Source organism: Botrytis porri, assembly GCF_014898465.1.
Source record: "Botrytis porri strain MUCL 3234 chromosome Unknown BPOR_011, whole genome shotgun sequence".
NCBI classification, from domain to species: Eukaryota; Fungi; Ascomycota; class Leotiomycetes; order Helotiales; family Sclerotiniaceae; genus Botrytis; species Botrytis porri.
This window is the reverse complement of record NW_024066085.1, coordinates 99,706-125,913: the sequence shown is the minus strand read 5'-3', so window position 1 is coordinate 125,913 and position 26,208 is coordinate 99,706. Positions and strand designations below refer to the sequence as shown.

The 26,208-nt window shown below is 40.6% G+C and overlaps 6 protein-coding genes across 6 annotated transcripts; 3 read left to right on the top strand and 3 right to left on the bottom strand.

The window, feature by feature from the left end:
- Nucleotides 1–1,359: 1,359 nt before the first annotated feature.
- On the top strand, nucleotides 1,360–3,098 carry EAF01_008068 (uncharacterized protein; the record flags this gene model as incomplete). The annotated part of the gene is made up of 4 exons (XM_038916324.1): nucleotides 1,360–1,443; nucleotides 1,494–1,644; nucleotides 1,693–2,156; nucleotides 2,202–3,098. The coding sequence occupies 4 exons, from the start codon at nucleotides 1,360–1,362 to the stop codon at nucleotides 3,096–3,098; spliced, it is 1,596 nt and encodes a 531-aa protein (XP_038767686.1).
- A 6,611-nt stretch (nucleotides 3,099–9,709) lies between these two features.
- On the bottom strand, nucleotides 9,710–10,606 carry EAF01_008067 (uncharacterized protein; the record flags this gene model as incomplete). The annotated part of the gene is made up of 2 exons (XM_038916323.1): nucleotides 9,710–9,990; nucleotides 10,045–10,606. 2 exons carry the CDS (start codon nucleotides 10,604–10,606, stop codon nucleotides 9,710–9,712), a joined length of 843 nt encoding a protein of 280 aa, XP_038767685.1.
- A 4,319-nt stretch (nucleotides 10,607–14,925) lies between these two features.
- EAF01_008066 (uncharacterized protein) lies at nucleotides 14,926–17,530 on the top strand (the record flags this gene model as incomplete). Its single annotated transcript, XM_038916322.1, has 7 exons — nucleotides 14,926–15,069; nucleotides 15,156–15,578; nucleotides 15,626–15,737; nucleotides 15,788–15,822; nucleotides 15,874–16,064; nucleotides 16,113–16,838; nucleotides 16,900–17,530. The coding sequence occupies 7 exons, from the start codon at nucleotides 14,926–14,928 to the stop codon at nucleotides 17,528–17,530; spliced, it is 2,262 nt and encodes a 753-aa protein (XP_038767684.1).
- Nucleotides 17,531–18,279: 749 nt separating this feature from the next.
- On the bottom strand, nucleotides 18,280–20,872 carry EAF01_008065 (uncharacterized protein; the record flags this gene model as incomplete). The annotated part of the gene is made up of 6 exons (XM_038916321.1): nucleotides 18,280–19,125; nucleotides 19,181–19,800; nucleotides 19,853–20,475; nucleotides 20,528–20,619; nucleotides 20,671–20,727; nucleotides 20,792–20,872. The coding sequence occupies 6 exons, from the start codon at nucleotides 20,870–20,872 to the stop codon at nucleotides 18,280–18,282; spliced, it is 2,319 nt and encodes a 772-aa protein (XP_038767683.1).
- Nucleotides 20,873–21,663: 791 nt separating this feature from the next.
- Nucleotides 21,664–23,749, bottom strand: EAF01_008064 (uncharacterized protein; the record flags this gene model as incomplete). Its single annotated transcript, XM_038916320.1, has 9 exons — nucleotides 21,664–21,827; nucleotides 21,886–21,963; nucleotides 22,017–22,097; nucleotides 22,149–22,579; nucleotides 22,632–22,981; nucleotides 23,036–23,190; nucleotides 23,241–23,349; nucleotides 23,407–23,511; nucleotides 23,564–23,749. The coding sequence occupies 9 exons, from the start codon at nucleotides 23,747–23,749 to the stop codon at nucleotides 21,664–21,666; spliced, it is 1,659 nt and encodes a 552-aa protein (XP_038767682.1).
- A 499-nt stretch (nucleotides 23,750–24,248) lies between these two features.
- EAF01_008063 (uncharacterized protein) lies at nucleotides 24,249–26,084 on the top strand (the record flags this gene model as incomplete). The annotated part of the gene is made up of 3 exons (XM_038916319.1): nucleotides 24,249–25,181; nucleotides 25,229–25,399; nucleotides 25,452–26,084. The coding sequence occupies 3 exons, from the start codon at nucleotides 24,249–24,251 to the stop codon at nucleotides 26,082–26,084; spliced, it is 1,737 nt and encodes a 578-aa protein (XP_038767681.1).
- Nucleotides 26,085–26,208: the final 124 nt, after the last annotated feature.

Sequence of the window (26,208 nt, the reverse complement as noted above, 5' to 3'; positions counted from 1 at the left end):
CGTTGTTGCGGTATGATATGGAACTTCAAAATTACAATGAAAACTTCTTTACTACGATTGGCCATTGATACTATCCTTCATCGCTTGGCTGTGAGATTTGAATAATTCTGCGGCAAATACTAATGCTTTGGATAGCTTCAATCACCACCTGCGAAACCCCACTTTACAATTGACACGTCTGACAGCTGTCATAGATGTGCAACAAACGACAAATCCGCCCACTAAAATCCACTTTTGAGTATTTGACAGCTGTCTCAGACGTGCAACAAAACGTTTCTTTTGTAGTTGTTGTGTTCTAATGGATTTTGACACGTTTTGAAACATGTTGTGGTTTTCTAGAGAATTCTAGGCTTATCCGAAATGAAGGGGCGTTACCGAGGCATGGGAGAGAGTCCGGGGAGCGAGCGTAATTTTATACTACATACTAGGGTCGCTTTGATGTTTTTATATCGTCGCTGAATCCTTCTAAGATTTATCCTAAGGCTGTCGGGCTTGTCTTTCAATCGGAAATTATCTTGATGTGAAATGTCTTTGGGGTAGCGCTATTGTGGAGGATCCTCGCTCTCCACAACATGGGAAGGAATTGTCGATGACTAATTTGATTCCCCGCAGAGAAAATATATTCGTCAATGTTACCCACAACCATTTTGTTCCAAATCTCATCCAACAATTTCCCATCTCTCGTTTTTTTCGAGCAATAGCTGGCATCATGTCTTCTGAAAGTTTGCTGGTGTATGGACTTTCGTGAAAGCAACTACAATTAGACTAGCTTCTCGCTGTTGCTAATTCGCAGGACATATTCGCACCTGCACCTTCTACGTAAAAGCCAACCCCAGGATCCCCGCATTATGGCAGTTCAAGGTTTCCTTCGGCTTTGTACGAAGCAATTACGGCATCAAACCTCAACGTGCGGTAGAAATCCGTGTTCATGGATTGTGGTTGCAGTAGTTTCATGTCCCTTTGTTAGATCGTTTGATATGTTTCTCGGCTATCGTCGGACAGACCAAGAGAAATCACGGGTGAACCATACATCAATCGTATCTCAGCCGGGAAGGTTCCGTGCAGTGTCGATTATTGTGTTACCCTCTAAAGTCAATTTGTACACCTGATAATGTTTCTTTCTTCATGATTACTTCATGATTATTTCATGATTTCTTCACAGACACTGAGCATCAATCACACGCAGAATCATAGTTGATGAATGCATGAGATCAATACAGTGAATGCGCTTAAGTCAATTGAGCACATCTCGTGATCTATAAAGAAAGCATTGCCATAGCTGCATGCGAGTAATACTTAAGTTACGATTACAACAACTCTGAGAGCTATTATTCTGTACATCCACACAGTTTCGCAGTTATGATGGAACTTCCATCCACGTCGTTTGTCCTAAGCGGAACCTTTTGGGCTCTAGCATTTGCAACAACTATCTCCGCGGTATACGTAAGTTCCCCTTGCATGATGCAAGTAATTCAAAGCTGACCGCATCGCAGCTGACCATTCTCACGATTTATCGTCTGACATTTCATCCTCTCGCAAATTATCCTGGTCCGTTCTTGGCTAAGATTACGGATTGGTACTCAGTATACCACGCATGGAAAGGCGACAGGCATCTCGAGTTTTACAGATGTCATGAGAAATATGGTACGTAATTTCATTGGTACGAAGAGCTGAATGGTGCTAACTTTCAAGGTCCGGTGTTTCGATATGGTCCCGATAGTTTGTCAATCAATTCCAACACGGCTTTGAAAACTATCTATGGCCACAAGTCAAATGTTAAGAAGTCTCAATTCTACTCGGTGTTTCCTCCAACCAAGGATACATTCAACACTCACAGCAGCATCGATAAAGCCAGCCATGCAAGAAAAAGAAGAGTTCTGTCCCATGCATTCTCAGACAATGCCATTAAGACTATGGAGAAGTACATTTTAGCCAATGTCAGAACTTTCTGTACCAATCTGGGTCAACCAAAAGCATCAGCAGAAAAGTCGACTGGTGGATGGAGTGTTGCTCAAAACATGTCTGATTGGTGTAACTACTTGACGTTCGACGTTATGGGCGATCTTTGTTTCGGCAAAGCATTCGAGATGTTGGAAAATGCTTCAAATCGTCACGTGATTGATCTTATTGGAAACGCTGCTCATACCCACTTGATTGTAAGTACCAAATCTATGTCTCTAAGCACACTTCTAACTCATTAGACTGGTACGTATCCGATTATCAAGACCATTGGCTTGAGCAAGATTCTCTTCCGAAAGATCTATGCCCAAAGAATGAAGTACATGGCATACAGCAGAGCTCAAGCCGCCGAAAGAACCAAGATCGGACTTGATACTGACAGAAAGGATTTCTTCTACTATCTTCTCAATGCTCGTGATGCAGAGACAGGACAAGGATTTACAACACCAGAGCTTTGGGGCGAGAGCAATCTACTCATTATTGCTGGATCCGATACCACTTCCACGGCTCTGTCTGCTGCTTTTTTCTATTTGGTTCACAATCCTGATAAATTAGATATTCTTACAAAAGAAATCATGTCCACCTTTTCTGATGTCGAAGAAATTCATTCAGGCCCCACACTCAATAGTTGCGCATACCTCCGAGCAGTCGTCGATGAATCAATGCGTCTCTCGCCACCCGTCGGTGGTATTCTTCCCCGTGAAGTTCTCCCAGGCGGCATCGACATCGATGGTCTCCATATTCCAGCCGGCTATGTAGTTGGAACTCCTCAATACACCATTCACCACAACCCGGCCTACTACCCATCTCCCTTTACCTTCATCCCTGAACGTTGGATTCCATATTCTTCGTCACAGGTCACAAAAGATTCGGTAGCACTTGCTCAAAGCGCTTTCTGTCCTTTTAGCATCGGTCCTAGAGGATGTATCGGAAAGGGTGTAGCATATGTTGAGCTCATGACTAGTTTGGCCCGGGTGGTGTATATGTATGAGATGAGGATGGCAGAGGGATATACTGTCGGAGAGGGAAGTGAAGATATGGAAAATAGCAGACGGAGGAAAGAAGAGTATCAGCTTAAAGATAGTTTTACAAGTATGAAGGATGGTCCTTACGTTGAATTCAGAACTAGAGCTAAATGAGAGACGAACGGGCTCGGAGAATGGAGGATTATTCTTGAATTTTATGGCGAAATACTAGCATTTAGGCTTTTATGCGAAGTGTTTTTTTGTTTCAATCAATTTTAGTTGCTTTGCTTAAAGAAAATAAAAAACAGTCGAGTTGGCCAAGCACCATGAAATGAGTTTTCGAGAGGAACTGAAGCCCGCAAACAAACTGCAGTCTATTTGCGGTGAACATGTGATTGTCGTCGTCAATTCCGGCTTAGCGGTAGTTGTTGGGACACTGGTTTATCCTATTCAGTTACATATCGCCATAACATTCACATTCAGTGATGTGAGCGAAAAACAAGTTTGTGGTCTCTTCCATATGCTTGAATATCGAATCTCAAACGTGAGGACAGAGCTTTCTGTTTGCTATTGTGGAAGAAGTGATGCATATTCTGGCTCTTTTATTCTCAGTTTTGTGGGAACTCGATCGCAAGTAGAGCACATATTACTCAGCAATGCTGTAGTTGGTTGGGTGGAGTTAATTATGATGGTTGTTTGCTATGATTGTGATGCTGGGCGAAGTTATTTGGTAAGGTGGATCATTCTCGTGCTTCTTAGATTCTATAAAAGAAGAGGTAACTCTATAATGAGACTAGATTCCATATAGGAGGGTAGTTTCTATAGGAGTATGATAAATTCTATGAATATATTATGATGTTTCTTCCCCTGGGGATCCCATTTTCTTTTGCGGAAAAAGGGGGATTCTAGCTATTGTAGAGTAGATTCAATACTTTTGATTTGAATTCTATATAGAGTCTAGGCGGTATAAGAGTAAGTTGAATATGATTTATCGGAAAAAAGAGTAATTGATTGAAGTTTGTAGGGTATGGGAGTAATCTGTCGTATTTGATAATGGAGAGGCAACATTGAAAATCTCCCGGATAGATTCTGAGCAAGAATATGTACATGCTATTCGAATCTGATTCCCGAATCTATTGTCTTGAGTCCAACACACATCATGATTCATTGCCAGGTTTTTGATGCTGGGGTTTGAGGCCAACATGCATAGCATACCTCAAACCCGTTGTATCTTGTGTGCCTAGGCGCGCAAGCTTCTAGGTAATGCTTCTGCCAATCTTCCCTTTGCCAGCATTGTAAGCAATATCATCCTTCGCCCATACTTTTACATTTCGGCAGCGCTGAGTATTTATTGTCATTTTGCCAAAGATCTGATGGATTTCCGAGATCCATTTTAGTGGGATTAGTCTCTAATTTAAAGTAACGACGGTGGCTAGTGGGCATTCTTACCTCGGTTGTAGCCATTGAGCTTTTTTAATCATGAAGACTTGTTGAAGGGGAATCATAAGCGAAAATCGAAGAACGTTGCTGATTGAGATGAATTGGACATAATTTTCTCCATAGAGAAGTGGAAGTAACTCCTCATACCTGTTGCAGATGATCAGACTGAGAATATTGTGGAATAGGTGTTGACTCTCATTTTCCGACAAACCAATAGATGTCCAAGAAGTTCCACATTTCCCCAGTGGTTTTTCACTCCTTTGCCCCTCTTGATCCGTGCGATTAGCTATATCAGAGATATTTTGGAAGTACTTTGAGAAAAAGAAATAATAGGGATAATTGAGAATGGTTTGAGAACGGAGGAGAGTTGAAGAGACGGAAAATAACCCGTAAGTAATTTTTAACTTTTCATTATAGCACTCGAGCTTCCAACAGTTGTGTTTGTCTCGTGGTGAGGCTGGGTTACATCTCAACACCGAGCCCCGGTAGTATATTTACATGTAGTTTTTGAACCAATCTCGAATGTTGTCTGACAAAATCCCATCGTGTTCATTTTCAAGGTGAAAACCTCTGAGTGCAGCTTTGATAACATTATGCTTTCCACCTGTCCAAATTCACTTTTCGAAATGTAAACAAATGTACGGAGTACACCTACATGTTCGATTTTCGATGCCTCAGCTACGACAGCAACGTTGGATAGGTTACAAGGATCGATGTTTGGATTCATGAACACTATCCTGCATACATACAACTTCCTCGTAACTTTTTGCAAAATTTATATCCGGCGAAGACGATGAATTGACTTGTTCTCGCTTCTCGTTCTGTTTCGTATTCTGTGCCGCCAGTGTGGTAAGGATTTTGCAACTCCCCAATCTTGGGGGGGGGGGGGGGTTTACATGTGAATTCGGCGGATTAGAACGAGTGTTCTTTGTCGAATGTTTGATTGGTTGTAGGTTAAATTGAGAGTTGTGGGTGTCCACTTCAAATTCAAGAACCTTGAAGAAGTTCAAGGCTGCAATGAAGGAATGTCTCGATGAAGGAATGTTATGCTTGCCTGTCTTGTTGGTTGGCGGCGTCGAACAAAGGTTGGCCCTAAGTAGCAGACAAATACAATAACCTGATCATTTTGGAGTACGGGTAGAGAATTGTTTGGCCCAGCCCGTCTCAAACGTTTGTATAACCTCTCTTTCTAGACCCTGCATGTTGGTAGGATTTCGTGAAACCTTTGCGACCATTACATTTACTGTGGAGGTGTAAAACGAACACATTTATCAAGGAGCAGAATTGGATGCCCCAAAATAACTCATGCCATGGTATCTACTGGTTGATGCATATTAGCTCCCAACTCTCAATTGAAATTGAGGAGCATTGAGATGGGCGGAGTGTGGGAAAGGATTTTCAGAATGGATCGAAGAAAGTATACATCGAAGATACTGAAGCTTACGAGTAGTAGAGATGGATCATCGGGGGCAAAACACGGTGGTGGTATACGATCATGTTTTAGGATATGTTGAATCCATCAGTTGGATCTTGGAAAATATGTTACACTTCCTTTTTGTCCAGGGGCTTTGGAAGATAGAACTTCAGGGAAGGGATTAACATTTAAAGCTCTCGTGCTCTCTTGAAGCATCGTGTGCTATCTGGAATTACGAACCAGCCATTTTACCGTTCTGATTTGTGATTCTCTGCTGATTTATATCAACATGACCAAACTCACAAGTTTGTAGTCAAGTCTCCTGCTTTCTAGTCTTATTGTTAAGGTTTCGGCAGGCATATACTACGATTCAGCATCATGTAATAGTAATTTACCTGCTCTCCTTTAATCCTCCCTTCATGTCTAAATAGACTGATAAGCAGCAGAATACCTATCACTCCTCAATTATGAAATGGGTCATCTAGCCCAAGTTGCTATTGGAGCTCCTGTACAGAATGATCCTAACGGCAATGTATTGGGCTTTCCTGATACTGAGAGCAGGGACTTGATGGGAAAAATCTTTGGACCGCACGTAGCAACACTCAAAAAACTTTCTATCAATTATCAGTATGTCAAAAGTAAGTGATTCCTAACATCTCTTCTGATTATTTTTGAATACTTGTACTGATGCAGATAATCTAGACGGATTTGACTACATAATGGCCAATTCTGCTGTGCCCAATGCAAATGGCAATTGATACCAGCCAGCTCTTCCAGCCGATCCAATTGCTCTTGCCAACTCATTCTTTGAACCCCTTGCAATCAACAATCTTAATCTAAACCCCTTAAAAATAGTGGACGTGGTAAAACTATAACTCCTTCTCATTGAATTATAAGAACAGGACGAAAGCTCACAGAGCCAATATCCAGGTAATGTACTGTGACTTGGCACGCTACCGAAAGGCTAGCACAGGTACTGGTGAAGATAAAGTGGATTCGTGTGTAAGTTCAGTATTTAACGATGACATGATGTCGGCAGATGACTTTGAAAAATGCTCAAGGAGTATCTTGGAAAGTAGAAAAGATGATTCATATGCCGCAATGATCGATAGACCGCATCAGAATCTGGGGGAGGGCGTCGGGTATGGCATAATCCAATTTGTCCCGCGTACATTGATGTGGTAAGAGTTCTGGATAGACAGGAAAGTTTGAGGACATGACTGAGATTTTTCTCGAATAGGTAAAAGCATTGCGTTATAGGACGCATTTTGATCTGCCGCGGTTTTGGAGCACACATATTGGGGTTCAAAGATGGGAAAAGCTTGGTACGGGAGAAAAGAGCCAGTAGTTGATAAGATCTCATTTCTCTGCCATACTTTGTTACACGAGGTTAGTTTCAACAGCTACTTTGATCGTCTTTGATGACTTAGACCTATATATATCTCATCAGACCAGCGGTTATGTGCACAATTACTAATCAATGAGTCTCTACCAGCTTGGCCATGCCGTAACAGACAATAATACACCAGACACAAACACAGCAAGAATCCATCCTGTTGATGCGAGCGTTTCCAGGTTTCTTGATGAGAAAAGATTGGATTTGGACCTTACGGCTGGAAAAATATCGTTGGAATAGGGGAACAGGACCCCCCTCACAATTTTGGATTCAAGAATGCGGGTAGTTGAAACACTCCAAAGCTTTGAGTTTTTACCTTGTTGACCAATGAATATTAGATTCATGGGCTACCTTCGATCTTGGAGCCCAGCAACTCTCCCAAGAAAATCGATTTAACAGAGATGGAACCATCACATATTTTCAATCCGCAATTCAATATAATGCGATTGGTAGATATAAATTTAAGTCATGTGGACTTATGTCAAACCAGCGGACTCGTTTCTGTTCAGGACCAGGATATCACAAGTCATGATCCTCTTCGAAATCAAATTCCATATCCTTAAGGAAGTTTCGCTCTTCCCCCTAAGAGCGCAGGAGCTGGTTGCCACTATAAAGGCGATCGATCGGCTGTGGGTGACGTCTTCTGTCCAGGTAAGCCGACCGTGTCTTGTCAGGGAAATGTGGGTGAAGCGCCAGTCGTTTGTGATGCCAACAATCGTGTTTACCTGATGGTTCTTTGCGACTTAGAAAACTAGTTTTGATTTTTCATCTTGATACTTAGGCGATTAGTTATTCTGTCGGTTTTCAGTTCTTCTCAGACTCTATTTTTTCCTTAGATTTCTTCATTCTCTTTATATAGTTTAAGTTTAACGTGGTTTATCAGTATGTATATCATATCAATCTGTATATCACTCTTTCTATATACAAAATTCGTTTGTATATAATCATACACTTTCTTTATTTATGAAAAGAATTTTCTGAAAATTAATATAACATTTAAATATATAAATCTTATAAGTTTCAAATAACAAATTGAAAATTCGAATTATTGTAATAGTTATTATAAAAAGAATTTTTTGTAATGAAAATCATAAATATTTTGACTTTCTTCAGAATATAATAAGAATATTAAAAAAAATATTAGATTTTTGAATACTTAACTCTTTATTGTTATTAGATATTCTCTTTTTTTAAAAAAAATAAATGATTAATTATTGAAATATGAATATTAAGAAAAGCTTAATTTTGATGTATTTTTAAAGTAGTGTATGTATTGATATAGTATACATACTAATAAACTACGTTAAGCTAGTTTTCCTCAATTTGGGAATTTTTTCGGTAGGGACATTTCATTATTGAAATTTATGCCTGTTGGATATTGTTTTTAGATGTTAAACCAGCGATTAACTACAATTAGCACGAAGTTTATATGGCTCTACTTCTCATGTCGAATTACCTTTTTTTAGAGTGGGATTCTTTTCCTTCTTCAATATTCTTAAGCTAGACAATATTGTCTCATACCCTTTTTAAATTGATCATTTTGTAGAAAAATTGTAGTTGTCTAGTGTTCAAGTCATTTTCAACCAGGCTCTCTGGTAAATTTGTGAATGTGCCGTCACTGACCCGATGGCGGGGCAGAGGTATAAGCTACGCCTCGCTTATCAATAGCATGTATGTATTCCTTCTGCTGAATATATCTGTAAGACGAGCAGAGATATATTACGGACCTACTACATTGGCAGCTGCAGACAAATTTTGACCTTGGTAGTTTTCATAATCAGTAATTGACCCCTTTTATAGTGAGTAGTAGTGGTTATATTGTATATGTATATTCGAGAAGTGATGAGTGAGATTACGAAAATCAATGGTGTGATGTGATGAGTCTTGCACACCAAGGTTAAGCATACAAAGGAGAAGTAGATATCATGCAGTTTCCCAGAATGTCACAATTTTTCGATAATACAAAAAAGAAAGCTTGCTTCGAATTTTGTTTCGGGGGGATTTACAATTCTTGTGAATCATGTGGATGAATCTCCGGAGGCACTAGAAGAAGTCATTACATGGACTAGGTTTGATATATTATATCAAGAGACCGTGTCAGCTATTATCTCTAAATTTTAAGAGTTCAGATACCCCTCCATCAACCCTCTGGCAAGTTCGCTACCTCCAAACCTAGGAGAAAACTAGGAGTCAGGAATTGCTCTAATTTGAGTCTGCGAAATAAACATCCTTGGTACAAAGACAGAATTCATCTTCAAGATAAACAACACCATTTCTCCATCTATAATTTGCCTTCGTTTTATTTTTGGTGACGTGGTAGGTTTGTAAAATATATTGCAAAGACTCTCTTGATTGCATGTTGTGTGTAGACGATTTTATTCGCCTGAAACAGTGTTTGTGGCGGGAATCAAATCAGGAGACCCACTATTTCCCTAATCGACCTGCTTGTGGCTAAAGTGATTTATAAAGTTTGAAAATTATCATAATTTACTTTATGATCCGCTGTTGCTTACATGAAATATCCCATAGCACCCGTCACGAGCAATAATGCCCATCCACCAAGAACCAATCTATTTCCGGCTCCCGGAACATCATCACCTCCTTGCTCCCGCTAGTAACATTCTCCGCCCTCAGACAACTCAATTCGGCATGTGTGAACCCCGCCCCTCCAGAGACATCAGCGCTCGGATTTTGAATCAGCATTATGGGCCATATTCTCGTAACTGCTTCATCGTAGAATGTCAAGTTGGTCGAATCGTGTGGATCACTAGATTCATACATCCATGCTGACCCGTCGGTTTGGTTTGATGTGACATCTGTACACAATTAGTAGCTTTCTTTATTAATTGGAGGATGGGAGTGAGACGTACTTTGGGCAATAGATCCAAGAAGTATTGATCCTGCACATTGACTTGGTATATCATCGAACGACATACTCCCACAAGTACCAGTAGAATCTCGTGAGGTAGCTTTTGCTCTGGCGTCTTGAATTGCAACAGTAAAATTGCTTATACAATCGTTGGAATATAAGGCGGTGCAGTCTCCGGTATCATCTTGACCTTTCACCGTCACATTCCTGGGTACATTTGTGAAGAGAACCACGCATGTTTCCCATGAAGAATTGGCCGCGAAATCGTTTTCTGAGGCACTGAGTGATATCACTGTGTTTGTCACAGTTTGATTACCAGTCCACGGGACTTCGGTTACGTTAATTTGTGTATCCCAGTTAACAAATGATAGGAATAAGGGAATTTCCGATGTATTGGCGCCAACTAAATGACCACTGCCAGTAGCGTTGGGCCGTTGGTTGTATTGTTCGAAGTACGAGCCATTTTGTGAGGGGCTCGATCCAGTTCCGCTGCTAGCTGTAACATCGGATTGAGCAGAGGTAAAAGACACGAGTGCGGTTAGGATTGGTAGATATAAATACATTGTGAATGATATTGCCAGTGAGACATAAACATTTTCAGACAAATTTATATTTGTTATATATTAACAGTGATCTCTATCTTCATGTTATACCAAGCTTGAACCATGGCCTAGAAATGACGTTATTCAATCCTTGACCGACAACAAGTCAAACGAGGCTCAGTACAGCCAAGACGGATAACTAACCCGTAGCATTTGCTGCCTGAATGACAATCAAGTCAGAGCAAGCTTCGATTACCGTATCAATTGGTTCATAGAAGAATATTTGATTATTAGTCATACTCATTTATAAAGCCACCGGTGGGTGTACAGACTCACGGGATACTCAAGAGAAAAAGTACAATTTTACATCAAAAAGAACTATTTTGAAAATTCGATTAATCTCTTTGAAAATTGAATATATGAATTTCAAATATAAAGAATTTATATTGTATTAGAATTAAAGTAAAAAAAATCGATAATAATATTCTTATAAAAGAATATATAATTTCCTATTAACAAATTTAATAAGAAAGTATACTATTTGTTTTTTAAGTTTAGATCTTTCCTTTTTAAAATGAAACTTAATAAAATCATTCTTTAATACTTAAAGAATACAATCTATTATTTTGATTGATATTAAATTATATTTTGAATTTTAATTGAATTTTAAAGCTGATAAAATTGAGTATGAAATTGTACTCTTATATTATATTATTCTATAAGTCTATAACGTAGTTTAACACTAAGTGGGCTATATTACTGGGTGGGCCGCTTTCATTTCAATTTACACTCTTCATATTCAATATATATTTTATTAATCATTTATTATAGAATTTATAAATAAAAAAGTACATTTACTTTTAGCTATCGAAACTTTTCAAAAAAATAAAAAACTAAGTATTCAATAGATTACTCAATTATATAATATATCTCGTATAATAATCAGCTATAAAATGAAAGATTTACTTTTATATATAAAGATTCAAACGAATTATTATAAGATTATAGAATTGAAAGAAAAAGTGATTATTCAATATATTCTTGATATAAATTCAAAAGGTTTTTTATTTAAACTTAAAAATGTGGAAGATATAGTAAATCATATTCTCAAATCGAAGAATGTAAAATATATTGAGAAGCTTTAAATATATTAATTTATAAAACATCGAATTGAATTAAAGATATGTTTTAATTATATTTATAACTTTTAAAAAGCTTTCTATAAAAATCCTAAAATTTTTGAAGAATAATTTCGATTAGTTGTAAATATGTAAGTGAAATATAATATTTTGAATGAAGATTTCTATAATTTTGATGAAATAGGCTTTATAATGGGGATTATATATGCAGCAATAATAGTAATTAATATTGAACAAAATAATAAAAGTAAGGTAGTACAATTAGGTAATTGAGAATGGACTATAGTAATAATATATGGAAATGAAGAGAATAAAATTATTCCTCTATTTCTAATAGTTCAAGAATAGGTTCATCTTTTTAATTGATATATCGAAATTGATCTTTCTATGAACTAGGCTATTAAACCTATATTTAATAAGTGGATAAACAATAAGATAGATTTAAAATGATTGAAACACTTTGATAAGTATATTAAGAATTGAAGAAAGAGCAAATATCGAATATTAATATTGAATAAGTATGAAAGTTACAAATTAATAGCTTTTTAAATATACTATAAAGAGAATGATATTATATATTTATATTTATTATTACATTTAAGTTATTTAACTCAATTATTTGATGTTGACTGTTTTAGTAATTCAAAAGGCTCTTAATATATTATCTTAATAAAAGGTTGATATTCAGATTCAATGTAATAAGCATCAAAAAGGGGGAAATTCTAATAAGAAAGTATTTTCTAATTGATATTGTAGTAAATATGAAAAAATAGATTATAATATAAAAATCTGTTAAAACAATATAATAAATCCTAAATTATTAAATTCTTAATAGTTTAAATCAATTGATTCAATGATTATTGATTAATTTGTATTTGAAGGTGTAAATTGAGGTGAAAATGGCCTATTTAGTAATATGGCCCATTCGGTGTTAAACTACGTTATACTTATTAATGAGATTATGTTCTAAACTATAAAAGGATTTTCTTTTCATATACAAGAGAACAGGCTATAAAGACTATTAGTTTGAGAAGGATACGAAAGACGTAGCACCTATATATTTGTAGGTCCTAAATGTCTTTATTATAGTATAGAAAGTTATAGGCCTTATACAGACGCTACAGAAAGAGCTAGTCTCTTTCGCATTCGCTTAGGACTTGTAATACAGTAGCTAATGAATTAAAGCTATTTACTAGATCCTGATGATTAGTACTCATATAAAGACTAATTAGATACATTATAAATCTTAATTAATAGGTTATAAAGTCTAAATAAATAAATTAATATAAGATATTATTTGGTTTATAAGAACATATTCTATTTTAATAAAAGTCAGATGTTTTCACTGAAAGATATTATCCTATGAACCAATTACCACAGTACTTGATGTAGAGGTTGCTTGGATTAACGTCCTCATATGCCTGAAATATACAACCCTGCGAAGTACGTGGCTTATCCTCATGCTCACACAATGATCGGCACTCGTATTGTTGGATTCAGCCCGAGATCCTACGACATCGGGATTCGCCGAGCTTATTTTGACGTGAAAATATATCATGCGGAGTGGCTCGCTCGGCTCGCTGGTACCAAAAAACAAAGGATCCTTTTACCGCACACGTTCATGACAATGGTCATCACGCTTCTACACGTGACTGAAACTGGTGCACCCAGAATAAATACAACAACCTGAGGTACCTCGGGTATCTGTGTGTATTCCAGTATTTGAAGGGGAAAAAATGGGCAAGGCTGCCGATATTCAAGTTTGTGTAAATGTAGATACTTATTAGCAAAGGAAGGCCACACTTGGAGAAGATAAACGCTCATCGATCACGAGGTATCGTATCTGCACGTGATCAGGTGCGAGAATAGCTCGATGGTCGACGGTCTATGCGTCTTCTCGGAACTTCTGATTCGCCGGTCCCGATCTTATGCTTTTCACTGCCTCCCGACAAATGCGTCGAACCAAGCTTCAACAACGGTATTTTGTGTGCTTGTCGTCGAACTGTAGGACACTCGATGCAACTACCGTGATCTAAATACAATTCCGAGATTCTGTGACGTCTCCGATACTCTCAGTTTGAAGTATTGCGGAAGTCTAATTCAAACTTTAAATCGGCCCGTCAAAATTGAGCTTGTGATCATCCGAGACATTATTCTCTTGTCAAAACATCACCTCGATGACTTGCTTGAGCCCGATGACCTTGCTGGTGATATCTCTCGAGGAATACAACTCGAAAAGCTATCACATTATGTTGTGGATGATTTCCCCGTATCAACACTGTGTTTCATACCCCACAATCTTGGAAGCGGGTTCCCCAGCGGGAATCTCGCCAGGGGTGATGTATGACCATACAGAAAAGCCACATTGTTTGAGATCCGAATGCGTAGTGAACGTGTTCGGTGTACCATGTTTTATGCAGGTGTACCCTTAATCATCTAGGTGCAAAAGTTAATGTTGATATCGACAAGCTGACGATGTGGCTATTTGGAGGTTGTATTCCCGAGAGACTGAGGCCTCATGTACAAAATTCTCCGATCGCTAGGCTAATAGAAAAAGCTTAAAGCCACCCCAAATTCTGCTCTAGCCGTCTCGTTGAGTGCTCGCGGTTGGTACACATGATGAGTCTTCTGTCTTCTAGTCCATAACTTGCCACTTTTTATGATTTCATAGAACATCTGCTCTTTTTGGAAGTCCGTGGCATTCTAGAACTTCGTGCTGGAAACGCGCGTTTGAATGTATCAAAGGTTAACATCGACTAAAATGCCAAGATTACGATGTAGTCTTTCATTTTCGCTGTTTGATACCTTATTATATGGCGCAAGAAAGGAAGTCGCGTGCTATCGGTTATTCGTTAGATTATTCACGGTGCTAAACAGAATTCATGACTGTATTAGTTCACCTAATGGTGATGAAGCGTCTGATGTGTCTACCTTTAGTGTGTCGATTCAATGTGATGGTGAATAACTTTCTGCTCTCGTGGCCACCTCTACAATCACCGAGGAGTTACAATGTCGGTTCATGTAGATTGCCGTCACTATGCGAGAAGACATTTGGATTACAAAAGGAGCTGCTTCTGTCCTTTCCACCATTAAATTATACATTACAACCGCAAAATACCCTCCCAAAAAGCAAAGTCAATCACCAAATCACGACTTTTTATAACTTTACTCATAATATTATTAGCGGTACTGAGAAACACGATGGTTTCGGCCAATCCTTTCTGGAAGGCGGTTCTGCTGATGTTCGCTGCAACTCTTGCTATTGCAGCTCCAACATCCCCCCATGCATGTTCTCTTGAGCAAAAGGAGCCGTCTAATGGCAGACTTGTCTTCTGTCACTTCATGGTACGTAGACACTGAAGGTCTCTTCAAGGCTTCTTCTTCGTAAAGCAGTATCCCTTGTCTCGTTGGTTTACTGACATATGATTCAGATTGGTATTGTAGGTGAACGTGTAGGTCCTCAAGATTACGACTCGGATATGCAGCGTGCCAAGTCCCTCGGTATCGATGCCTTTGCTCTCAATATTGGAGTCGACCCTTATACGGACACTCAACTTGCCTTTGCATATCAATCTGCCGCCAATAATGGGATGAAAGTTTTTATTTCCTTTGACTTTAACTGGTGGAATCCATCAAGTCAGGCAACACAGATTGGACAAATGATTGCAAAATATGCAGCTCTACCAGCGCAACTCTTTGTTGAGGGCAAGGCGTTTGCTTCCTCATTTGCTGGTGATCAGCTCGATATCGCTGCACTACGAGCTGGAGCGGGAATTCCAATTTTCTTCGCTCCCAACTTTCACCCAGAGATGGGAACGAACTTTGGGACCATCGACGGCGCTTTGAATTGGCTGGTGAGTACTCATCCTTCCTCGTTCGAAACAAATCTAATCTTCTTTAGGGATGGCCCAATGATGGAAATAATAAAGCACCTACTCCTGGTCATAACATCACCGTTGAAGCCGGTGACGCGGCCTATATCAAAGCACTAGCTGGAAAGCCCTACATTGCACGTATGTATAGACAGTAAAATTCGAGAGATAGAAGTTGACATTATTGCTAGCGGTTTCACCTTGGTTCAGCACTCATTTTGGACCAGTAAGTTTTCTCCTATTGAGAAAATCAAACATAATACTAACAGCTCTGAAGGAAGTACCTTACAGCAAGAACTGGATTTTTCCATCCGACCTCTTATGGTTTAATCGTTGGAACGAAATTTTGACTCTTGGACCCCAATTCATTGAGATTGTAACATGGAATGACTATGGCGAGTCCCACTATATTGGTCCCTTGGATTCATTACATTTTGATGATGGAAACTCAAAATGGGTCAATGATATGTAAGTTCGATTTCCTGTTTCGATACAGATAATTTCTGACAATTGAAGGCCTCATGATGGTTGGTTAGATATGGCTAAGCCATATATCGCTGCATACCACGCAGGTGATTCTTCGCCAAACAAGTATATCACCTCCGATCAACTTATTTATTGGTATCGACCCAATCTACGAACTCTTGATTGCGATGCTACAGATACCACGATGGTACCTGCTAATAATGCTAGTGGAAACTACTTTCAGGGTCGACCCAATGGCTGGGAAGACATGCAAGACTCGGTATTTGTCGTTGCGATGCTTACAGAGCCAGGAATCATTACGGTAATGTCCGGAAACAATGTTCAACAGTTCAATGCACCAGCTGGAGCTTCGGCGTACCAAGTAGACATGCAAGTTGGCAAGCAACAATTCTTCCTTCAACGTGGTACTGAGATTGTATTGGAATCTGTTAGTCGTCACGACGTCACAGATGTTTGCATTTGTGGTATCTATAACTTCAACGCATATGTCGGAACTGTACCAGACAGTGTAGCTGGTCCACTTCTTCACGATGGCTTGGCGTCTTTGACAGCTGGTCTTCATGTTAGTACATGTAGCGCAGTTCCATCATTGCCTACTGGTTTTATCAGGCCAACAACGACACCGCCCGGAGGAGGGACTGTTGTTCCACCTACTACAACCAAGCCTTCAACTACTACTCCACCAACTGCCACTCCACCGACTACAACTCCACCAGTCACGACTCCACCTACCACTACTAAGCCTTCCACAACTACGTAAGTGTTTTTCCTTACGGTTCCTTTTGTTGATCCTCGATGTCTAATATGTAAACAACAGCACAAGCTCCACGACATCATCTGTACCATCTGGGATATGCGTCGCGGGAATCGGAGCTGAAAATTTCATTGGTCTATGTCAATTCTCATGCAATTTTGGTTACTGCCCTTCTCCATGCAAATGCACCACTTACGCTGCAACTGGTATTGCCGCTCCTCCAGTAACAAACACACCTGGTTATCCTCTCGCAGGCGAAGATCCTTCAGCCTACGCGGGTCTTTGCGATTTCACTTGCAACCACGGCTATTGCCCTCCTACAGCTTGTACTTATAACAAGGACGGCTCTCCTATCTCATCCATTGCTCCTGTACCAGCCCCCACGACAATTGTTACCTCCACCACCACAACGAAGACGAGCGCACCACCATCAGCCCCAACCGGAACCAAATACTGTGTCGAAGGAACTGGCCCCGGGAATTATCTTGGTCTATGTGAATTCAGTTGCATGTTTTCCTATTGTCCTCCAGGTCCATGCACATGTACAAAGTATGCGGATACACCAATTCAAGCACCTCCAGCCAATAGTCCACCGGGAAGACCTTTAACTGGTGAGGATGATAGCTATTTGGGTCTTTGCAGTTTCTCTTGTAATCATGGGTATTGCCCTCCTACTGCTTGTGCTTCTGGTTAAGCAAGAGCGGTCTGAGTGGTTGAGGGTGGGGGCTCTCTGGTAGAGTTCGCGAGGAGCAATTGGTTTTTTACGATTATGATTCTTATGATATACGATTATGAATGGGGCCTTAGAGGTTGTTTACGGTTTTCAGGGAATTGTAAATCCATGGGAGGGAGGGTTCCGTAGTGCCTGTATACACGCGGAAGGACACGGAGGATTTTACATATACATAGTATGAACACAGGAACTAGTGGTTGTAATCTTGTATACTTCTGTGAGGTATTTATTCGCGATAGTCTCGGGTATACAGAAATAAGATTTATGTCAATGACCCGAATATTTACATTTCAAATAAGTTCTTGACATTATTGACTTTTTTTGAAAGATGTGTGAGGACGGACAATCTAGATATTCTTGACGCTTTCAATTCAATTCATTCGATTCAATCAACCAATACTACGCAAAAGATTCATATACTTCCATGAAGTGTTCATCCGCGATAATTATAGATATATAGGAATATTGTTTTTTGAGCAAAGATAAACTTTGCGGGCATCAAAATTTATATTATGCTATCGTGAGAACTGTAAATTCGTTCGAATAAGTGAATTGTTCAAACCATAACAATAATAATGTTGTCCTCCCCAAAAGCCCAAAGGTCTTTACCTTTCTGACAGAAATTCCTAGCGTAGTCATGTAGATGCCTTACTCTCCCAATCCTATGTAGCCGGCGTCTTCCTGCCTTACCGCACCCTAATCGTAGGTTATCATAAATCTACCTTGGCACCCATCCCCTGCGTCTGACTACTCCCTCTCTTCTCAGGCCAACTATCCAAAAGTGCCTCCTCCCCTGTCAAGGTGAAACTCCACTCATCCTTGCCATCAATATCAACCACAACTTTATACTCACCCGGATACAAAATCAAATCACCATTCCAATTTCCCCTTGCCAAGCTCGCAAGATTCAAACTCACTTCCGCACTTGCTTCCGCACCTCCAGTAATATCATGGATTCTTGTATATGCAACCAATGATTTCTTGGGAAGTGGTGCTGGTCCAAAAGTCCCGTTCAAGAAGAAAAGAGCCACGTAATCTGATGTTGTGGTACCGGTATTAGAGACGGTGATGGGAATTGTGAGAAAGGGTGTCAGATCTTTATAATTCGATGCGTTTGCGAGTAATTCGGAAATATCAAACGTATTGGTAGATGAGGGGGGAGTAATATTAATGTCAAATGTTGTGTATTGCAAGCCATATCCGTATTCGAAAACAGGCGTTCCGTCGTACCATTTGTAAGTTCTTCCGGGGTTGAATCGGCTAGGTTGTAGATTCATATCGGTCATCTTGATTTGGTCCACGTAGTTGCTGGGATATTGGGTAATGGGTAGACGACCTGCTGGCGCGGTTCTTCCAGTGAGGATGTTGAAGATAGCGGTTCCGCCATCTTGACCTGGATAGCCGGCCCAAAGTAGTGCATTGACCCCAGTGTTTGAGAGGAGGGAGGAAGAGTCTACCATGCAGCCCAGTTGGGAGATGATGAGGGGGGTAGAAAGGTTGGCGAGCTGATTGATTAGAGATAGTTGGGTTGAAGGCCAGGAGATGGATGTTCGGTCCTATAACCAATAATGTTAGTTCAATAAAGCGGTCTGCAGTTTCTGGGGCACATACCATCGATTCTGCCTCGATGGAATTATCTATTCCACCAACATATATGACGAGATCAGCACTTTGCGCGGCAGATATAGCTGCTGCGAACTCTGTCGTATTTTGAGAATCGATATCTGCACCCTGTACATACGTAACCTTGAATCCTGCATGCTGTGCTGCAATCAATGGAGAACGTAAGTATGGAGCAGTACCATAGTAATTCCCCTGCATTTGTCTCGTGGCATTAGCCAAAGGCCCAATCAATGCCACATTCGTGATATTCGATGAGAGTGGAAGCAGTCCGTCATTCTTGAGTAGAACAATTCCATCCTCCGCTGCCTGCAGTGCCAGTTGTTGAGCGGCAGGTGTGGAAACGTTGTCCCAGTTAATTTGGCGATATGGCTGGATAAATGGTGGATCAAAGTATCCGAGCCGAACTAGCGAAGCATAGCGACGAGTGAGAGATCTGTCAAGCGTGGAAATATCGTAGAGACCTTGATTATATGCTGATCCTAGGTAGGTTGGCCAGAAATTACCACAATCAAGATCGGTCCCTGCATTGAGTGCATCTGCAGCTGATTGCTCGGGAGTTAATGTGTAATTATGAAATTCCCAGATATTTTGGAGGGCACCACAGTCCCCTAATCTAATTAGCATTTTCAAATCTTCATGAGTAGGGAGAGTTTGGTATACCAGTTACCCACTGGTCTTCTTCCGTCCATCCCCAGTGTTCCCTCAAAAGTGTTTGCAACAACCAATCATCCGCACATGTTGGAACCCCATTCACTGCGTTATAGCTACACATAACGCTCTGAACATCTGAATCTCTGGCGCACTGCTGAAAGGGGGGCAGATAGTAATCTCTAAGATCCTGAGATTTGATGATAGCATCAAATCCATATCTGATAACTCCATCACTTTGCTCAAGATCATAACCTGCAAAATGTTTGCAAGTTGCTACTCCTTTCTTGTAAGGTAGATCATCGAGTCCACCTTGAAGTCCAGTTATGAGAGCATTGACATAGCTAGAAGTATGAAACGGATCTTCGCCAGGAGTTTCTTGGCCACGACCCCATCGAGGATCTTTGTAAGGGTTGATGTTGGGAGTCCAAAAATTAAGGCCAAATCTATTAACATTGTTGAAAGCTCTTGCTTCTGTAGAGACCTGAGTGGCTACTTTGTGGATTAGTTCATCGTCGAATGTAGCTCCCATCAAAATTGGTTGGGGAAACGACGTCGAGTAAGAGTAGTTGGAACCAGCAGCGGCAAAAGTGGCCCCGGGACTACGAGCGACGCCATGGAGTGCTTCGTTCCACCTATTACAATGTCTTTTAGCAGGATAATAGAAGACGTCTTAACAAGACTTACCATTCGTATGACGGAAGCCCTATCCTTGGAACTCCGGGGCTCGTATTCGCCGTATTGTTGACTTTCTCGGCGAAGGTAAATAATGATATCAGCTAGGGAATGTCAATAACGAGACTTGTAACACATTCATGACCTCTACTCACCGCTGCAGCTCTTGTGTATGGATCTGAAGTCGTATCACATACTGTGTTATTGGCTAACTAGTTTGTTATCTGTGAGTAAAAGCACATCAAAGGATGAAGTCTGCTGGAATTTGGTACTAACAGGACCGTTTACACAGTCTGGAAAGTTATCTGCGACAACGCCAGTGATTCCAATGGCCCCCAGTAGTTTGAAGGTCTTCATGATGAACACAACAATATTGATCAAAGGAAGAAACTGAATGAATACTTGGAGTATGAATATTTCAGTTCTAAATGAGACATTAGAAAGTATATATGCTCTCAGATCACCTGATTTGGTGCTGTCGAATCGAAGACTATTTTCATCGACAGTGGAGATATTGAGGAGAACGTAGTATTTAGCCTAAATACGACCGGTAATGCAAGTAACACTGGATAGTATACCGAAATAATTCCCGATTACCAATTGCGCGATCAAATTCACGACGAACGTTTAGCACAGGAAGTGTGGGTGGGGGAGTGCGGGGGAATCTGCATCATGACGATCAATTCTGCAGTTCAACTTGAGTAGAGGTCGGATTTGCATCTATAGCCCATGACTGAGCTGTCTAGTATCAGCGGGGAGCAATTTTACCGGCGGCCGCCAGGTAATTGTAAACGGATATCGTACGGGTAAATGATAGTTGAGAATGCATTCTTGAAATTCTGTCCAGAGAGCATGTATGAACGCGCATGGACCCGCCAAATCATCTCAACTTTGAGACATAAGCTTCGGTCTTTGGATAGACGAAAATTAAGTCCGTTGGCATTTATACGATTGAAGACTTTCAATTGCTTAAAGCGTACCGAAATGGCAAAAACCATGATCAAACCCGAAATCAATCAATTTGTTGTGAAGGAGTGAAGGCGAGAAACAATGGCCAACGAATGTCTTTCATTATCAACTAAAATTACACATACAGGAAATAGAGGATATATTATGGGTAGTACGCAAAAGAAGTTTCCGCGACAAGGTTAGAAAACTTTATTCCAAAGTCTTTTTGCCAGGCTTTGGTCCTCTTTCGTGAGCTCGGATGTATACTTCCATCTGCGTATTGATTCTAGCTCGGGCTCAAAGTTTATGCTCTCTAGTGGAATGACTTTTGATTTAAGGAAAATCTTGAAGAACACATAAAGAACTACACATAATTTACTTGGTCAGCATATGAGTTAATGGGAGATTGGTAAGAAGCATACCGATGAAGATTCCAATATTGATATAATATGTCAAGAACCCAGAAGCAGTGAAATTTCCCGGGAAAAACACAGCATATCCTAGGCAGTCTGTTAGCAAAAACAAACAATCTTGATTGAGATCATTACCTTACCGGAGAAAAGCACAATCAAAAAGACCATAAATCCTGTGATCCATGCTACGTAAGGCTGAAAGGGGCCCTTGTAAGGTAGAGCTACGACAGCATTAGTAAATGAGATGTAGACTGGAGGGAATAATCTCCTACCATCTCGAGAAATACCCTGCTTCTTCAGAGCATAGAAGAATCTAAGATATGTAGCTTCAATGACCACCCATCCAATCAGTCCGGCCACTGTAGTAATGTTTACAAACCACCCAAACACAACAGATGCCTGATTACTAACGACCATGTACACAAGAGGTGATGGGAGCACGCTGAGGCCAACAGCACACCACGGGGTGCCAAATCGATTGCATCTCATGAAAATCTTTGGAGCATGTCCATCTGCACTTAAACCATAAAGTGTACGAGACGCCAGGAAGATACAAGCTGATCCACTGCTGATAGCAGATGTACAGACAACAGCATTAATGATAGAAGGCAGAACCTTGATTCCAGCGGCTTTGAAAGCAATAACAAATGGAGATGAGGCAGCTGTTCCGGTAGAAACAGATAGAGCTTGGCTATCATATGGACTAAGAATTGTTAGTCCAGTTAGGGATATAACGGGGTAGAACAATGACTCACACAATCATTCCCACTATCAAGATGCTCAAAACATAAAAGAAAAAGACACGGAAAAACGTCTTCTTCGTAGCTTCTGGGATTATCTTTCGGGGATTCCCTGTTTCTGTACCTGAAAGTGCCACTACTTGAACATTGCCGTAACTAAACGCAGCGCTAATGAGAGAGGACCAGAACGCCAAAAATCGCCCAGTGTTACCACTGACTAGATATTCATTGAATGCCCCTGGAGATTTCCAATAAGTGAATCCTAGTCGCTCTCCCTTCGGTCCACCGCCAAGATCAACGACTAGTCCTGCAATAATCAAACCAATTATGAGAGCAATCTTCATGGAAGCGAAAATGACTTCGGACTAAGAATTCACCATTAGTTCCAACACAATAAGCGAGCAATTCAAAGGTCCTACTTCACCATACATTCGCACACCACAAAAATTGAGGCATACTATCACGACCAAGAACACCGTAATCCAAACAGCTGGACTCGTGGTCGAATCCCAGAATTGGATGAGTGTCGCAGCTGCACTTAGTTCTGCCGGTACTGAGATAGCCATTGTGTACCCTAAATTCAATGAGCCGAAGTCACCTGAGAATTAAGATATCAGAGCTTACAAAAGTTCCATCCAGTCGCGGCTCCTAGAGCAGGCTCCACGAATGCTGTAGCATGACGCACGAATCCACCAGTCACTGGCATAAACGCAGTGATCTCTCCAGTCGTATACTATTGTTTGGTTAATCACCGAATTCTCATTGGTATAACAGAGTTTGGAACTCTTACGCTGACCCCTGCGGTCACAAATCCCATGAAAATGTATGCAAGCCATGCCCCAGCGGGACCAGCTCGAGCGATTGTAGTCCCGGAACTCAAGAACAGGCCCGTTCCCTGATTGATGTCATTAGTACGCAGTTCTTTAGTCCTACTGAGAATGACCTACGATCATACCAGCAATAGCTATCATATTAATATGGCGCCCCTTCATGTTCCTTTTCAATTCCTCCCCAGCAGGAACATCTTCCGTGGAGCCCATCTCGGTGTCGACATCAATCTCTGGATGAGTGAATACTTCAGACTTCATCATGTATGATTTTGGATCCACTGATCCAGTCGAGTTTGAAGTCATGAGTAAAAATTGAACAATGAGTTTTCCTCAATTAGAAGGATAGTACAGGCAACTACACTGATGTCAAGGGGGTCTCGATCGACATAATATATAATTCTAGGGTCCAAGAACCCCTACGACGCCAGATACCGCATTTTGAAACAGGTATGGACGAATTACATTAGGAATCTGCAGTATCTTGAAATCCATGTCTTTGACAAGATAAGCAGGACGCGAAGATCGGTGTTCAAACATGATAGGCAAATTGTCGGGGATTATTGAGACCCCGTGCAACACAGCACTAATTCTTTCAGGGGTATTTAGCGTGTTCGGCGTTCAAGACGATGAGGCATTTCCCCACCAAGATCTGTCGATAACTTTCAAATATACACGTCTTCGCGATGAATTATGTAAATATTGGGGGCGAAATATGGAGAGTGGGCAAATAGTTGAGGGGCCTACATACTGTGAAGCAGATAGTCCAGTTCGAGCACAATAAGACTTTTCAATTACAATTCAGATGAAGACTCTCAACGATCAATTAATCGAAATTCCCCTCATTGCACCACATTTGGGCGATATGAATACTGATCATGATGCTGTGAAGTCTCCAGCGAAAGCTGCTCATGTTAATATGATGACAGACTGTATCATTGCAAATATGCCAGCGGATGGTTTACGATCAATACTTCGAGGTCTTTTAGGAGAAAACACTTCGAATACAGCCGGTCTCACCAGACTTGCATCACAGTATCTTGCAAACACGAAGCCATCATCCATACCGGAGCTCTTCAGCACGTCTAGCGGATCACCACAACCAACTCCAGATCTTCAGCGAGTTCAGAGTCGATATAGGTGTCTGATGGGCTGTGGATGTGGATTCGAAAGTGTGGAACTTCTCACTACCGTCATACAACAAATACAAAAGTTGGAGTGGGATGATGGAACTGCAGAAGGAGAAAAGTTCTTGGATATTCTAGCAACTATCGACGGAGATATTGTACAGTCAACAACAGCTGTGCATAAACTTCTCCTCACCAGTTCAGGAATGCGTCCCATGGATGCTGAAGATTCCAGAACAATTGCTACATTACGAGAAGTACTATATGCCTGCAAAAATATCGCTATTGCTCGTGGACAAGAACTCCCTTTTGAGCGTGGGCTTTGCTGTCTCGAAAAACTGATTGAAGGAACTGGCAGCGAAATTCAACCTTCGCAAAGAAATGAGATCCGTCGGACGAAAGGTTTTCAATCATCTAAAAGTGCACTGGAGTCATTTCAATTGGGGCCGGCTGAAGTACCCAGAATGTTTATGGGACTCTGGCAATTCTCTAGTCCTGCTTGGGGGACCGCTTCTAGAACGAAGATTGATCGTCATTTTAGAAAGCACGTCGATTCTGGACTTATTGCATATGATATGGCTGATCATTATGGTGATGCCGAAGTGACATTCGTAAGTTAGGTGCCGTTAATGCAAGCTAGCCTACTCAAATATGTTAGGGACAATTTCGATCCGGACAAGAAGACTCCGAGAAAATATACTGTGCGACAAAATGGGCGGTCTTCGAACCTATCCAAGTAACAAAAGAGGTTGTAGATGCAAATATCTCAGAGCGTCTCACTGCGACAAACTCTACAAGCGTAGAATTGCTCCAGTTTCATTGGCAAGATGTATGTACACCATGGCAAGGGTTGACAGTGCATACACTGACAAATCATTTAGTACAACGATCACCAGTATGTAGAAGCGGCGCGATTGATAGAGATGCATCCCAATGTGCAGAGCTTAGGTCTCTGCAATTTTGACTCAGATCACATGTGTGAAATTCTGGAAAGCGGTGTCAAGGCAGTATCAAACCAAGTTCAGTTCTCTCTGATAGATCTGAGACCCACTTTCAAGATGGCTGAAAGTTGTAGGAAACACAACGTTAAACTACTCACTTATGGCTCGTTATGTGGCGGGTTTTTAGCTGAGAAATGGGTTGGAAAACCTGCTCCCAACCTTTTCGATGAGAACATGACACCAAGTCATCGGAAGTATTTCGAAATGATCAACATATGGGGAGGATGGATACTTTTTCAAGAATTACTAAACGTTCTGGCAAAAATTGGATCCAAGCATAAAGTTTCTGTTTCCAGTGCGGCGATCAGATGGGTGTTGGATCACGATTATGTAGGGGCTGTGATAATAGGCGCAAGAATGGGGATCAGCGAGCACATCGATGAAAACCTCAAAGCTTTGTCATTTATTCTTGACGTGGAAGATAAAGAGGCGATAGAAAGTGTATTAAATAGATCAAGAGCGAAAGATATTTTCGAAGCGATGGGAGATTGCGGAGCGGAATATAGACAGTAAAGTTCAAACTCAAAATCCAAGTAATTTGGAACTTTCATCGTTCGAGCCACTGCACTTTCGGGGTTACCGCCCAAAAAGAGAAAAGACGAAGTTTGTTTATTTGTACAAAGGTGGGGGAAGGGGG